This window comes from Callithrix jacchus, chromosome 13 (assembly GCF_049354715.1).
Source record: "Callithrix jacchus isolate 240 chromosome 13, calJac240_pri, whole genome shotgun sequence".
Taxonomy (NCBI): domain Eukaryota; kingdom Metazoa; phylum Chordata; class Mammalia; order Primates; family Cebidae; genus Callithrix; species Callithrix jacchus.
In genome coordinates, this window is record NC_133514.1 from 18,799,926 (window position 1) to 18,815,220 (window position 15,295).

The 15,295-nt window shown below is 54.7% G+C and overlaps 2 protein-coding genes across 5 annotated transcripts; one reads left to right on the forward strand and one right to left on the reverse strand.

Moving 5' to 3' along the window:
- Window positions 1–5,727: 5,727 nt before the first annotated feature.
- LOC144578937 (uncharacterized) lies at window positions 5,728–8,486 on the reverse strand. The gene is made up of 4 exons (XM_078347242.1): window positions 8,306–8,486; window positions 7,422–7,555; window positions 6,549–6,637; window positions 5,728–6,146 (listed from the first exon to the last, which is right to left on the reverse strand). Exons 1-4 carry the CDS (start codon window positions 8,355–8,357, stop codon window positions 5,945–5,947), a joined length of 477 nt encoding a protein of 158 aa, XP_078203368.1. The 5' UTR covers window positions 8,358–8,486; the 3' UTR covers window positions 5,728–5,944.
- A 133-nt stretch (window positions 8,487–8,619) lies between these two features.
- Window positions 8,620–14,308, forward strand: EGR3 (early growth response 3). Of its 4 annotated transcripts, none has more exons than XM_035270016.3 (3): window positions 9,008–9,293; window positions 9,701–9,753; window positions 10,558–14,308. In XM_035270016.3, the coding sequence occupies exons 2-3, from the start codon at window positions 9,714–9,716 to the stop codon at window positions 11,565–11,567; spliced, it is 1,050 nt and encodes a 349-aa protein (XP_035125907.1). In that variant the 5' UTR covers window positions 9,008–9,293; window positions 9,701–9,713; the 3' UTR covers window positions 11,568–14,308. The 4 variants fall into 4 exon arrangements, with proteins under 4 accessions (XP_002756888.1, XP_035125907.1, XP_035125905.2 ...); XM_035270014.3 differs by lacking the exon at window positions 9,008–9,293 and adding an exon at window positions 9,478–9,556; XM_002756842.5 differs by lacking the exon at window positions 9,701–9,753 and having other exon boundaries at window positions 8,620–9,293.
- Window positions 14,309–15,295: the final 987 nt, after the last annotated feature.

Here is a 15,295-nt window from a genome sequence, read left to right on the forward strand (position 1 = left end):
TGCGTGGAACACCCCCCACCCTTCCCCTCCTCTCTTCTCAGCCCTTCCTTGAGGTCTTGGTCAGGCGCCCCGTCTTTTATAGGGCCCTCCCCTGGTCCTGAACATCTCTTTCCTCCAAGCCTGCAGTGGCCCTTACCAATAAGAACTTTCTGCTTATACCTCCTCTGGACATGTATCATGTCTCATACGTGATATTTCCACTGAGCCTCATTCCACAGTTCTCATTAAACGGCTGCTCCCTGACAGCAGAATCCCAGCCTCAAGTGGTTTCCTTCCACCAAGAATGCACGGGAGTTCTGCGTAGATGTTGCCCTCACTGAAACGAGAGCCCTAAGGCCCAGTCCTGAAAACCCCACACCCACTCCAAAATGGAATTCTAGTGGTCAACAGGCCCCCCCCCATCTGGTGCTGTGAGGGTTAGGAGAGTCGGGGGACATGGGGAGAAAAGCCAAAGGTGGGAAGGGTGAAGTGGGTCAGACTCCTACTCCAATCAACCATGCTTCAGAATCATCAACTGGGATATTCGAATTGGGTCCGCAAGCCCTTACTGAGTACTAATTGGGGCCGGGCACAGTTCTAGGCACTGGGGAGACAAAGGTGGGTGAGACTCAGTCCCTGCCCTCAGGAAGCGTGGATACCATCACTTGTTTTCAGTGACTTTCTGGTTGATCCTAGGCCAAATAATTCTGAGCAATCCAAATAATTCTCAGCGTCTGAGAGAGATCACGCCCCTCTTCCTTCGCCTATGCACCCATCAGTCAGAGGTTCCTAGCCAATGTGCAGCCCTCCAGTGGGTTCTGGTTGGGGCAATATTGGTCTCAGCGTGATGTGAAGGGACCAGGGCAGCCTCAGTTCTTTACTGCAGTGGCTGTAAAAAGAGTTTCACTTTCTACAAGAACTACAGCATGGCAAAGGTTGGGAAGCCCTGGTGAAAGAGGGTGCAAATGCCACCAAAGAGTTCCAATTCTGGGTCCCAAAGAGTCATTAACTGCTGTTCCCTGGATTCCAGAGTTTTGACTACATAGAACAGCAAAGAAGAAACCAAAAGTTGGCCTCCATCCAATTCCTCACCTGGATGGATGAGGCCAACATCTGACTGTTTTAGGCTGAGAAGGCTCCTGAGGCAGAGAGCTGTTAAGAGACAGGGGTCTAGGGTTTGCACCTCTCTCTGGTTTCCCGAAGCTTTTTCTTACGGGGCACAAAGAGAGGAATCTGCCAGCCTTTGGTCTCAGCATCTGTCCAATGGGCAAAGCCTGTAGCCAGCAAGAATCCAGCTGTGTGGCAAGCAATGGAGATGAGAATGTGCCCTCATCTCTTTTGTCTCTCTAACCCTCCCTCTTCTCTCTCTCACTCCCTCTTTGCTTCCCCTGACTGCCTCCTGCACTGCCCCCCACCCCACACTTACACCTTTTCTGGTTCATTTCAAGTCGCAAAGTTCCTCTTTCCAAAAAGCCCCATCCCCAGAGAGTCCGTTCTGCAAAGCACCCGTCCCTGCTGGCTGAGAAGGGCCTGTCCCAGTGTCCCCCGGGGGAATGACAGTCCCTCAGTGCACATGGCCCCACTTACCCTCCCTGAACCCCGAGCCAAGACAGTGAAGTTCCCACTACAAGCACTCACCCCTCCTCCTTCTCCCTGAAGACCCCAGCCCAAGCCCTACAGAACCCCTAAATTTGATTCGGGACGTGAACAGATGTCTCTCAGCCTTTCTGCAATAGAACCAGAAACTCATGGATTAACAAAGCTGGGAGGAACTCAGAGCTAGTTTGTACCAGTCCAACCCCTTCCCAAAAGCCAGGAATGAGAAGGCCTTGGCCTAAAATCTTAGGTCATTCATAGCAGAACCCAGAACTCCTGATTCCCAGGCCAGGGCTAACACCTGACATCTACCCACACACCACACTTTGCACGAGTCTCACCTTCTAAGATCCTCCTTTCCTCCTGCCCCGGCCCAGCCAGCCCCAAACTCTCATCTTTGTGAGTACACATGGCAGTGACTGGCTGCCTTGGACTTGTGTCTTGGGAGAGGTCTCCAGGACAATACACTTTGGGTGCCTGTCCTCCTCAATATGTGGTATTTTTTCTGGCCAGGCACAGGGGCTCATGCCTGTAATCCCAGCACTTTGGGAGGCCAAGGCAGGCAGATCACCTGAAGTCAGGAGTTTGAGATCAGCCTGGCCAACATGGTGGAATCCCATCTCTACTAACAATGCAAAAAGTTAGCTGGGCGTGGTGGCGGACACCTGTAATCCCAGCTACTTGGGAGTCTGAGGCAGGAGAATCGCTTGAACCCAGAAAGCGAAAGGTTGCAGAGAGCTGAGATCGCACTGGATGACAAAAGCAAGACTCTGTGTTAAAAAAAAAAAGTTTCCCCTCCCCTCCCCTTCTTTCTCTTCTCTGCTATAGTACAGTGTCAAAATCTCAACTCACCACAGCCTCTACCTCCCGGGTTCGAGATTCTCCTGCCTCAGCCTCCCAAGTAGCTGGGACTAGAGTTGTGCACCACCACGCCCAGCTAATTTTTGTATTTTAAGTAGAGATGGGGTATCACCTTGTTGGCCAGGCTGGTCTCAAACTCCTGACCTCAAGTGATCCTCTCAACTTGGCCTCCCAAAGTGCTGGGATTACAAGCGTGAGCCACCTTTCCCCTCCAGTAAATGTTACTATGTAACAAGACTTTTTCTCTTTAGTCACCAGACTCTACCTGAAATTGATTAAAGCGTAATCAGAAACACCCCTAACATTTGAATTTAGACACCCACAGGTGTTTGGAAGGGAAGTGTGTAAGCGGCTTGAAGAAGACCCAGTAGCCTCCCAGACAGCCTAGGAAAGGGGGAGTCAGGTACGGAGTGGCACAGTGGCCGTTTCACCTACTGAGAGACCCTGGCAGAAACAGTTCCTCCCTGATTCCTGTGGGAATGGTGAGTACCCTCACTCTCCCGTGGGCTATGGCTTCTCCCCTGCCCCCATGCTGGGTCCAAGCGGGTGCTGCACTGCACCATTCAAGCTTGCCTTTCTCCCACACATTGACTTCTCCACAGTTTCATCCTGATTCCTCCTCTTACCCACATCTACCACCCTGTTTCTTTCCCTTGACACAGCCACAGTGGGGACAAAGGATGGAGGTAAAAGCATTTGTTTTGGAGTCACATGGGATGAATTCCAATGTCAGACCAGCCAGGTAGCCTCCAGTAAGCTATTCAAACTCTCAAGACTTGAAAGGGCAACACTAAAAGCTTCCTCTCACAGGATTGTGATAAAGAATGAAGAAAATTATGGCCTGGAGCGGTGTCTCATACCTGTAATCCCAGCACTTTGGGAGGCCGAGGCAGGCGGATCACCTGAGGTCGAGAGTTTGAGACCAGCTTGACCAACATGGAGAAACCCTGTCTCTACTAAAAATACAAAAATTAGCTGGGCATGGTGGTGCATGCCTGTAATCCCAGCTACTCAGTAGGTTGAGGCAGAAGAATCGCTTGAATCCAGAAGGTGCAGGTTGCAGTGAGCTGAGATTAAACCATTGCCCTCTAGGCTGGGCAACAAGAGCAAAACTCCATCTCAAAAAAAAAAACTCCAAAAAATTTTTTTTGATTAGCTGGGCCCAATGATGTGCACCAGTAGTCCCAGCTACTCAGGAGGCTGAGGCCGGAGGATTGTTTGCGCCAAAGAGATCAAGACTGTAGTAGCCACGATCATGTCATTGCACTCCAGCCTGGACAACAGAACAAGACTCTGTTTATTTTTTTAAAAAATGAAGAAAATGAAATATGTCCCCAAGGCCTGGCCAAGGCAGGCATCAGATATCAGTCGCCCCTATCTTCCATGTCTACAGCCTGGAAGCTCCTGCAACTCCTGGGACTGGGCTCCATTCCGACTCCACCAGGGGCACCAGCCTCAAGGTCTTCAAGCCTATGGGAATCTGTGGAGCTGCCAACAGGATTCCCTTCCTAAAGCTTCTAGGCAAAACCAGCCTAGCCTCTGAGCTAGCTGTCATTATCCAAGAAATGACAATGACCTTTAGAACACCAGACAGGGCTGGCCAGGAGGATTCCACTGTGACTTGTCCATCACCTATGAACCCCTGTGTCACACCCCAATTTGGAAAACAACTGAGGACCCTCAAGAGAACAGCCATTCAGGAGCAGTCCCACCAGGCTGGGCCCCATACACAGGTGCTTGGTGTGATTGGAGGAACCCAGACACTCTCTGCACCCCAAGTCTCCTGCTCCTTGACTCTGATATGCCACAACCAGATGTGATTCCACCAGCATTCATGGGCGCCTGCCACTTTCCAGCCATCATGCTAAGTATTGGGCTTGATTCTTCTGGGCTGTATATCACCCTCCCCAAGCATTTTCCTTTAAAAGGCACACACCCTCTGAGAAGGGCAATGCATTAGATTGCTCACACCCCAGATTGAATTAATTCAGGGTGTGGGGAGTTCTTTATTCTAGGATAGCAGAGAAGGACTAGATATCTTTAGCAAACAGGGCAGCTAAAGTTCAGAGGGCAGAGGTGACTATAAAACAAGACCAAGACAGAGCTGTCACTTTGCATTTTTCTACAGTAGATTTCAGGGGCCACTTCTCCTCCCTCCTTTGTCCTTAATCAAGACAAACACACCCATGCCCAGGACAAGCAGCCGTATTCCCCATAAGTACAGCTGATGAGTTGGACTCCATAGGAGACAGAAGCCAGAGCTGGCGGTTCTGGCTCTGCTGCAGAGGAGCCGGCCTGCCTTTCACCACCTCCAGGATAAGGCCACCCTGAACCAGTGCCTACTCGCTCCCTAGCAAGTTCAGGGCTTAGAGTTCAGGTAATTAGGCCCTGGGCCGTCTCACCTGAGCCCGCCAGTAAACCAGACAAACACCTTCAGCTCCTGTTCAGGAGAAAGAGAGGAAACCAGGAGGGAAGAAGGGAAAGAGGAGAACTTTTTTCTATTCTAAGGCTTGGCAACCAGAAGGGAGAATGCGATTCATTTACAAAGCAGCCACTCCAACACCCCACTCCTGCTCCACACCCAGCGTTGTCCCCTCCTGCCACAGAACCCTGGACTCCATCTGCCACAGTCCTCCAGGGTGACAGGGGACATCTGTGCAGGCCACAACCCGAACAGGCACCGAGTACTGAGGGCCTAACCTTGTGGGGCAGGCTTTCCCCAGCATGGTTCCTTCTAACAGAGGAGAGAAGGAAAGGCTCCCTCCCACTCCAGGGGCTACACCACCTCCCAAAAATGTCTGAAAGCCTGCTCCAGAGTGTTAGAGAGCAACTGAGTGACTTCTTTGAACCCTGCTTTGTGTCACCACCAGCTTTTGAGGGCTCACTTGGTGTCTGGGCTCTTGAATACCCAGGACCATTCCTTAACCATCCCTAGACAGTGCCCAGGAGATACCACACACACAGAGGAATTTCCTTTTCCCCCTAAATAATAAACATTAACACTTCTTGCATATGATCATGCTGCTCTGTGATGAAGTTCCATACCTGGCCTTTTTAGTACCTGTATCATCTAAATTTACTCCTGCCATGCACAGGAGGGAAGGGCCTGTCTGTCACATGGCAGGGTGAGGAAGAATAGTTTAACAATAACTGCTGTTTATTGGGTGCTTTCTTAAGGAACTGGAAAGTACTCTATGAGGATTATCAAATTTAATTCTTCCTAAAGGGTATATACTGTTATTATCCCAATTTACAGATGAGGAAACTGAGGCTAAGAAAAAAATACAGACGTTTGCCCAAGGTCACAATGAAGCTTTAATGAAGACTATTTAATTGAACTGAAGGCTCCCGTTTTATGCAAAGAACTAGTAGAAAGGAGAGGGGAGGAATCATGTCTCCAGACTCCTATCCAATCTTGCTGCCCGGTAAGCAGGCCCTGGCGCAGGTTGGCAAACTTTGCCCCATGCTCTTCTCCTTGGGAGCAACAGGTCCAGCGAGCTGAAAAGGGTCAGGGGAGGGGGCCGTCTCCTCCAGGTGGGAGTGGGCCGTCTCCTCCAGATGGGAGTGGCTGCACTCCACCGCCTCTGTGGCCCTGGAAGCTTAAGGAGCCCAAACGCTTCCACTGCCTCTGCCTTTCCCGACGCAGGCCCCAATCGAACAGGATGAGGACTTCTAGCTCCTTAATCTGCAGCCCCTCCTGGGGAGAGATCCTGACAGGTGGAAAGTGAGTGCATCACAGAGGGGTCCTCCGGAGTTGAGCTGGGCGGCCCGGAGGCCTCTCACTTCCTTCCCACCACCCCCGCAGGCTGAGCTCTGCCTCGCGCTGGGAGACAGGAGCACTGCAGCCTTCGGGCCTGCAGCTGCCCAGGAACGCGGACCCCCACGGCGTCTCCCGGCCCCGGGCGGGAACCGTGGAGACCCTCCGCCGCCTCCGGGTGCACGTTCAGCAGGAAGTGCCCTAGAGGGGCCAGGACTGGGACTGGCGCATCCGCAGCTCTCTGGTCACCGCCTCTCCCGGCTCCTCCCCTACGGCCAGGCTCTACCGCCAGAGGCCAGAGCCGCTGGCTAATTTTTCACGCTACCCCCCAGACCGCCTCCCTGGGTGACGCTACAGCCTGTGCGGTTCCTTTAAAGGCTGCGGGTTCCGTTCTTCTTTCCTTTTCCACTGGATGCCAAAATATGCAAATCTTGGGACCGGAATCTGAAGCCAAATAGAGAAGGAGAAGGGGCGCGGCCGGCGCGTCACCGGATCCGCTCCTTGTATGGCTCTTCCCGGCTTGGCCCGCCGCCCCGCGACCCTCCCTCCAGCCGCCGGGGCCCCTCCCGCACCCAGCCCGGCTCACACTGCCGCCCACGCCCCCTGACCGGCCGCACGCCCCCCCCCCCCCACCGGGAGGGAGCTGGGGGCGGGAGACACAGCCTGCCCTGATTCTGGCCGGAGCGCGGGACCGCCGCAGCGCGCCACCTCCCCGTACCGCGCGGGCGAAGGAGAGCCCGGGGGCGCTGTGACTCCCTAGTATAGGAGTGGGGAGCCTGGCGGGAGAGGCGGCGCGGGTGGAGAGAGGGGGCTTGCAGGAGGCGGGAATCCCTCTTTCCCTAAGAACTAGAGAAGATGGGGGGAGGCCAGGCCCTCCGGTCCCCAGTTCTCCACTGGGGGGAAGGGAGAAGAGAGGAGGGGAGGGAAGCGAGGTTGTCATCCACCCCCACTACAACGTGCAGCTCGGGAGTTCCTCCCACACGTCCCCGGCCCGCGTGGCCCTCCCACGGCGTGAGGCCCGGGGATCCTCTCCTCCTCCTTGTCAACGCTCCCACTCCCCCTGAGAAATGCACGTTCCCCCAACCCCGACTCCCTAGTAGGGGACGAGGGATTCACCGCGCCCACGCGGCCACCGAGGAGGGAATCCTCCCCCGCCAAGCCGCTGTGATTTGGGGTCGCACCCCCATGCTCCCGCCCTCTCCCTCGCCCTCGGGCCGGCTGCGCGCACCTTGGGAGCAGGCCCCAGGGAGCACAGCAGCCGCCCCCGGGATCCGCTGCAGCTCCGGGAGGTGACGGCGCTCCGGGTCAGCACACAAGCCGCCCTAGACTGCAGAGCGCCGGCAGGCAGCAATCGGGACAGCCCTGTGGAAAGCGAGGGGGAGGGCAGACACTAGGGGAGGCCGCCTGTGGCTCAGAGACGGTGGGTTCGGCGTCCTCCTGCTGCAACTCCGTGGCGGGCCCTTAGCAGGCAGCAGTAGACAGCGACTGCGTCCGGGCCTGCTGGGGCCTCCTGCCATCCCGTGGCCACAGAGGCTGCTTTGGAACCGTTAGGGAATTTACTGGGGATTCAGTGCACGTGTTTATCCCTGCAACTTCATTCTTTCTTCTTCACCACCAAAACCACACATCCTCCACCCCAGATGGATGGGGCTCTTTGGCGCAACCGCTGGGGTGCTGCGAATATCCTCGCCACTGCGCTCAGCCTGGAGTCAGCGCCGGGTCAGGGGCCCAGGGAGGGGCAGGGGTGTGGGAGGCGAATCAAGAGTGAAGTTGGCACAAAAGTTCTTGGGATATTGGACTAAGGAATTCTGACACGATGGAACAGCCCCCTCCCCCGAACCCCACGCGACTCCCTCCTAACCCCCGCAAAGGAAAGCACTCCCTTTCTCTTAATCTCGGATAGGATCCCGGACGCCGGAGCCGCTGCGGGAGCAGGGGCGCAACGCACGCCTTCCGGGTTCCCCAGCGGTTCCCAAGCTGCAAAGGGACTTCGCCAGGTATTTTCAACTCTCTCTAACTGCTGGGGTGTTGGAGACCACTTGCAAACAACCCCACCCCACCGCCCAGCACCCCCCACTACCCTCTCCTAATGCAAACCTCAAATAAACACACATAATGAGTTACTGGTGTTTCGACTCCACGCTACGCGCTTTGCGCTTTGCATTCAGCTGTATCCTTCCTTCCTCTCTCTTCTCACATTCTTCTTCTTTCTTCTCCCCTTCTCTCTCTTTTTTTCGAGAGCCGCGAGCGTTGCGGGCGCCGCACGTTGGCTGAGGCCCGCTTCCTGCTTTCTAATGTTCCATTGTGAGGAGCTTCCATTGTGACGTCGCGCCCCTTCGGCTGGGCTTTGTCTGTCCATATATGGGCAGCTACGTCACGGAGCTTTCCCGGGGCTCAGATAAATAGGCTGGTGGAGTTCCCTGGCTGGGAGCTTTTGGGCAGCAGTGAGCTTGCTAGGAAGCGGCGGGGCTGGTGGTGGTGGTAACAGCGGCGGCAGAGGCGGCGGCGGCGGCGGCAGCGGCGGCGGTGGCGGTGGCGGTGGCAGATCGGGGGGCGGGGGGGCCGCGGGCGCGTGTCTGTTTGTGAGATCAATACTGAGGCCGCGTCCGACCCCCTTGAGCCGAGATCCCCCCAGCCCAGCCCCTACCCCACCCCCCCGCACACGCCCCACCCCACCCCCCACGACCCAGCCTCATAACGCACCAGCTGAGGCACCCAAGAGGATTACCCCCTGGGGCCCCCTCCCGCCCCCAAAAAGAGAGAAGATCCCCTCTCTTGGCCCATCCCTTCCCTTCTTCCCTCCCCCCTCCCCCCGAACTTTCCCTCTCGCATGCTTTTCCCCTGCACCACGGATCGCCTCTCGGATGCCGCTTTCCTGGAAGCTGCGTTAGGAGCGAGCGGCGGCGGTGGCGGCGGTGGCGGCGGCGGCGGCAGCTCGGGAGTGCTATGACCGGCAAACTCGCCGAGAAGCTGCCGGTGACCATGAGCAGTTTGCTAAACCAACTGCCTGACAATCTGTACCCCGAGGAGATCCCCAGCGCGCTCAATCTCTTCTCCGGCAGCAGCGACTCGGTAGTCCATTACAATCAGATGGCTACAGGTAAGGGCGGCGGGGAGGCAGCAAGGCAGCGAGGAAGGAAGGGGAGAGGAAGAGGAGGAGGAGGGGACGACCTGGTGATGGATGGATGGATGGATGGATGGATAAATGGATGGAGAGATGGGGGCGCGCTGGGAATTTTCCGGGGGGCGAATTGCTTTTCCCACCCACTCCTCCCGCCCTCCTCGATCAGGAAGGCTAGGTTGGCGACGCCACGGTAGAGGCTTCGGTTCTCCCGGGTGGGGGCAGCCGCCGACCGGAGGGAGGTAGGTGCGAGCGGCTCTGGGGCTCTCCCTCCCCACGCAGGGGGCCCGATCGCCGGGCTACGCGCAAGGCGTGGTGCTGTCGCCCCCTTCCCGGGAGGAGCCCGGCGTCTTTTTCACCCGCGCTCTCCCCCCTTACTCCCTCAGCCTCCCACCCGGGATGGAGCCATGTGCGGCGTGGAGTCCCCGCGGTGGGAGAGGTACTGCGACGCTGCCTTTCCGGGGCGTTCAGCAAAGCCGTGGGGGTGTGGGGACGGCGGGGAGAAGGAGGGGGCTCACCCGCGGGGCGGGGGCTACCACGGGGGACGATCCCGGGCCGGGTGAGCTGGGGAAGGGCGGTTGCTCCCGCCATGGAGACACGGGCCGGTTTTCCGCCGCTCTCCACCCTCCCTAGCTGGGGCTAGGCTTTTCCCCTCCAGCAAGAGCTGAAAGCTCTTTCAGGCCGGAGGAGGCTAGGGCCGGGGGAGGTGAAGGGAGAGCTCCCTTTGAGGGCGGCACCCTTCTAGCTCCGAGGACAAAGCGTCGGAGCGCTCTGGGTCGGCGACCCGGGAGCAGCGCGCGTGGGGGCATCGCCGGGGAGGGAAAGGCGCGGCGTCCTGGAGCAGACAGGGCCAAGGAAAGAGGCCGAGTTGTGTGCGGTGGAGAGCGAGAGCCCAGCGCGCTCCGGGTCTGAAACTACCTGTAGCTGCAGCTACCTGCCCGCCCCACCTCGGGAAGAACAACAATGCTTCTCGCGTGCGCGCGCGTGTGTGTGTGGTACGTGAGTGTGTGCGCGGCTTGTGCGGTGTGTGTGCAGCAGCCACTCCACACCCCGATCCGTAGTATTTTGCTGTATCCAGGTTGCTCCTGGGAGCGCGGCACCGCCCGCTTTGCGCCGGGCTCAGCGTTCCTCTTACCCCATGCGCTACGCACTCCACCCGGCCGCACCCTCCGCACCTGGGCACCGCGGCCCGGAGCCCGCTCGGCTTCACTCACCCCTCCCCTCTCTCCCCCGCTCTCCGCAGAGAATGTAATGGACATCGGTCTGACCAACGAGAAGCCCAACCCGGAACTCTCTTACTCCGGCTCTTTCCAGCCAGCCCCCGGCAACAAGACCGTGACCTACTTGGGAAAGTTCGCCTTCGATTCCCCTTCCAACTGGTGCCAGGACAACATCATTAGCCTCATGAGCGCCGGCATCTTGGGGGTGCCCCCGGCTTCAGGGGCGCTCAGCACGCAGACGTCCACGGCCAGCATGGTGCAGCCACCGCAGGGTGACGTGGAGGCCATGTATCCAGCGCTACCCCCCTACTCCAACTGCGGCGACCTCTACTCAGAGCCCGTGTCTTTCCACGACCCCCAGGGCAACCCCGGGCTCGCCTATTCCCCCCAGGATTACCAATCGGCCAAGCCGGCGTTGGACAGCAATCTCTTCCCCATGATTCCTGACTACAACCTGTACCACCACCCCAACGACATGGGCTCCATTCCGGAGCACAAGCCCTTCCAGGGCATGGACCCCATCCGGGTCAACCCACCCCCTATTACCCCTCTGGAGACCATCAAGGCGTTCAAAGACAAGCAGATCCACCCGGGCTTTGGCAGCCTGCCCCAGCCGCCGCTCACCCTAAAGCCCATCCGGCCCCGCAAGTACCCCAACCGGCCTAGCAAGACCCCGCTCCACGAACGGCCCCACGCGTGCCCGGCCGAGGGCTGCGACCGCCGTTTCAGCCGTTCGGACGAGCTGACCCGGCACCTGCGCATCCACACGGGCCACAAGCCCTTCCAATGCCGGATCTGCATGCGGAGCTTCAGCCGCAGCGACCACCTCACCACTCACATCCGCACTCATACGGGCGAGAAGCCCTTTGCCTGCGAGTTCTGCGGGCGCAAGTTTGCGCGCAGCGACGAGCGCAAGCGCCACGCCAAGATCCACCTCAAGCAAAAGGAGAAGAAGGCGGAGAAGGGCGGTGCGCCCTCTGCATCCTCGGCGCCCCCCGTGTCGCTGGCCCCCGTGGTCACCACCTGCGCCTGAGGCTCGGGCCCCCAGATCCCCACTTTTCCCCTCCAGTGCCTCCCGCTGCTCGCCTGATAGCAGCGGGAAAGCCAGCCACGGAGGCTCAGGGGCCGCGCCCTGGCCTCTCCATGGACGTGCGGCCCCTTGCTCCCCTTCGACGCCCCCGGTTCCCAATCTTTCACACTGGCCAGCGGTCAGGGGCCAGAGCTGGAGGCGCCTTCCCCGCGCGGACACCCCTTAGCCAAGGCGTGGGGGCGGAAAGGTGGCGTCTAGCCCGCTTTGTTCAGTTTGGATCGCCTTGATCCAGGGGCCGCCGGGCCGCGCCAAGGACCTGCAAGGGACTGAAGGCGGAGCCCATCCAACCCTCTCCCGACCCAAACACCTCATAGTTTCCCCCACGTCTCCCTCTGTACCCCCTCAAAGACTCGAGAGGGGGAGGGGGTAAGGAGCGCACCAAAGCGCAGAGCTTGCTGCCCGCCGCACGCACGCGCGCCTGCGTGAGGGGATGCGCGCGAGTGTGTGCGTGCTCGCGTGTGTATGTATGTGTGTGAGTGTGTATGTGTGTGTGCGCGCGCGCAAGCGTGTGTGTAAGACTCTTAAGCTGAACTGGGCTGTGTTTACCCCCAAACTCTTCCCCACCTCGGGTCCCCAAGCCGCTGGGGGATGTCCCAGGCCGGGGGTCCGCACGTGGCTGGAGGAGATGGTCTTCCATCCGCTCTGAAATCATGTTTCTTAGAGAAATGCCTCGGATGCCGCCGACGACGCGGTGCTGCTGCCGCCGCTTCGGGTTTGGCCCCTCAGAACCCCTCCTTTTCTGAGTGCTTCCCTCTTAGGCCTCAGGGCAGTTTGATCTTGGGGAGAAAGAGCAGCCATCGCTGAGCCTGCCTTTTAAAATAGATGTATATTTCCTTAGCCCCACTCTAAGAAATCTATGTTCCTGAGTTTGCCCTCTGGCCTCCCCCTCTTCCCCTTCTCCCCTCTAAACCTTCTCCCATCTCTTTCAAAATCTTTTCCCAGAAAGGCAGGCTTCAACCAGCCACTCCGGCTTTATGTGTTCTCTCACTTACACAGCAATTTCTCCTTCCCACCATCATGGGGAAGCTGGCTCTGCTTTTGCCCTTTGTCATCACCAACACAACAGATAGAATTTAAATATATGTATATGGTGTGTGTGTGTGTATGTATGTGTATGTATATGCATGCATGTGTATATAGATACACATGTGTACATATATGTAACATACACACAATATGTATTCCTAGCAAAATAAAATCTCTAAGGTACTTGGTTATCCAGTGCAGTGCACCGGAATAAAGAGAATTTGTAGGCGTATACAGCTTTAAATGATTTATTTTTTATGAAAATGTTAACTGATGAGATTATATCTACATATATGTGTGTACGTGTGGATATAGATACACACATATCTGTACATATATGTGTGTATATATACGTACACACATATATGTACAGATATGTGTGTATGCACATATACACATATCTGTCCAAATTTTCCTCAAAGATATGGGGATTTTTTTCATGAATCCATGTTGATGAATGAGGTGTCTCCTTTCCATACCCAGTCTCACCTTCTCCCCACCCTACCTCACCTCTTCTCAGGCACCCCTCTTCCCCAGCTGTCCTGCCAGCCCTTCTCGCACAGGGTGGCTCCTTTGAAGTGGAGTAATAGGGAAGGTTGCTCTCTGCCACAGCTTCCAGCACGGTCTTGACTGAATGTACTGTTCCTGTTAGCGTTATTTCTCCTGTGGTCATTAAGCTGCCCAGAGAGAAGGAACAAAGGTCTGGAGTTTACAGAATGTCTGTTTTTAAAGTCACTTTATGCGTTTTCCACTTTTTTTTTTTTTAAGAAAAAGAAGTACCATTTTTGCTTTGTTTGTTTTGATTTTTTTGGTGGTGGATAAATAATACTAAAAGGACTCTAGTGGAAAGGGGGGAAATCGAAGAGCAGGGGGTTGTGAATTTCCAGGTACTTGGACTTTTTGTAGAAGGAGAGAGAAGAAGATGAAGTTTGCCAGGAGGGCCCATATTTTTTCAGCTGAAGGGTAAAATCTTTCTTTGCAGAGACAGTATTTTGCTGAATACTTTTTATAATGTGATGATTATTAAAAAAGCAAAAATTTTGGTCACTTCCAAGCTAGAAGGAGGAATCAGATATCCTTTAATATTTTTTCCTCGCTCCTTCTGGCATATGCATGTCACTGCATGATAATTGAGTTTTCCTTTGTTTTAATAAAACTGTTCTCAGACATTAAGCTAAACTAAGAGAAAAATAACTTTGTTGCCAAAAGGTTGTGCTATCCAGATTTTTTATATGTCTGCATGTTTAAAAAAAAAAGCAACAAAAGAAAATGCACTCTAACTTATGTGAACTGAGAGGAAAAAAATCAGGTTTTAAACAGGAAAACCTATGGGGAATGATATTTTTTGAAAGACTTTTGTATAAAGTTGAGTACTTAGAAAAAAAGACAAACCAGATGTAATATATTTTGTGGATGTTTTTATTTCTTGGATTTATAGTACCTTATACTAAGGTTAAAAAAATATGCTTGATATTGTGAAAAGGTGAAATTCTTCACCAACATTTCATTTGCTCCTTTGTCATATTGTAATGCCAATATAATATAGTTAATGAAAACAGCATTTTTAAAAACCGAAATATTGAAATGGTGTAATGTTGTACCATTTGCACTGTGAGCAAATGCTAATACAGTAAATATATTGTGTTTGCTGACAATCAGCCGGCCTATAAATCTCCTTATTTTATTTCCTGTTTTTATAGCATAAAGTTTTAGTTTGGCCTGTTTTCTCGTCTGGGTTTGTTTTTGGATGGTGGTTTGTTTGATAGGTTGTTATGCCTGGTTTTGCTGTTCTTGCTCTGAAAACTCTAGAAGTAGAAATGTAGCACTTGGTGTTATTGGAAGCAGGTCAGAATTTGGTGCGGGTTCTGGTGTTTCAAATAGTTTTGAGTGTTTACTGTGGTACCAGGATTCCCCTCCACCCTTCTGGAAGCCTCACACTGCCAGGGGGATTAGGTGAACACTAGGCGAACAGGTTACATAAATTCATGGGAGTCAGGGCTGGTGACTGGGAATCTTCTAGCCTTCTCTCTGGTTTCCAACGGGTATTTGGGGGTAGAAGGGAGGAGATCTCCTGGTTTATGAACAGTTTCTCTAGAGACGGTCTTAGGGAACAACAGAACAGGACCCTGGAGGGCCTGTTAGCCATACTGAGTAGTTCTCTTGCCAAAGCTTTTGAAGCCTGAAAAACAGGTGGAGACTTGACAGAGGTTCTTCAGGGTTGGCAAGATGGCCAGAGGGATTGGCAGCTCTTCTGTGGTCAGATAACTGGAAAAAATCAGGTTTTAAATGTCTACAACTTTAATCCCACTAGGGAAGGATTCCGCTAGGCCTCCCTGTTTGTAGCTGCCTGGTAAAGGTGAACTTCGATGAAAACCAGCACCTATGGATGACCCAGGGATCCAATGCCTTGAAAGGAAGAAAGGACATTGGGATTTGGAGAACACACAGGAATGTTTGCGTAGCCTCAAACTGCCATACCTTATGATTTCTACTTCCCATAAAAGCATTGCTTCTCGTATCCTGCAAGCTATCTTCCCTAGACCATCCCTCCTCCTTAACTTAGTTTATTTGCCAGCCCTAGAGCTGTCTCCACTTCTCTTGAGGAAAATATATCCTCCACTTTCTTCTTGTGTCTGCAGGTCCAT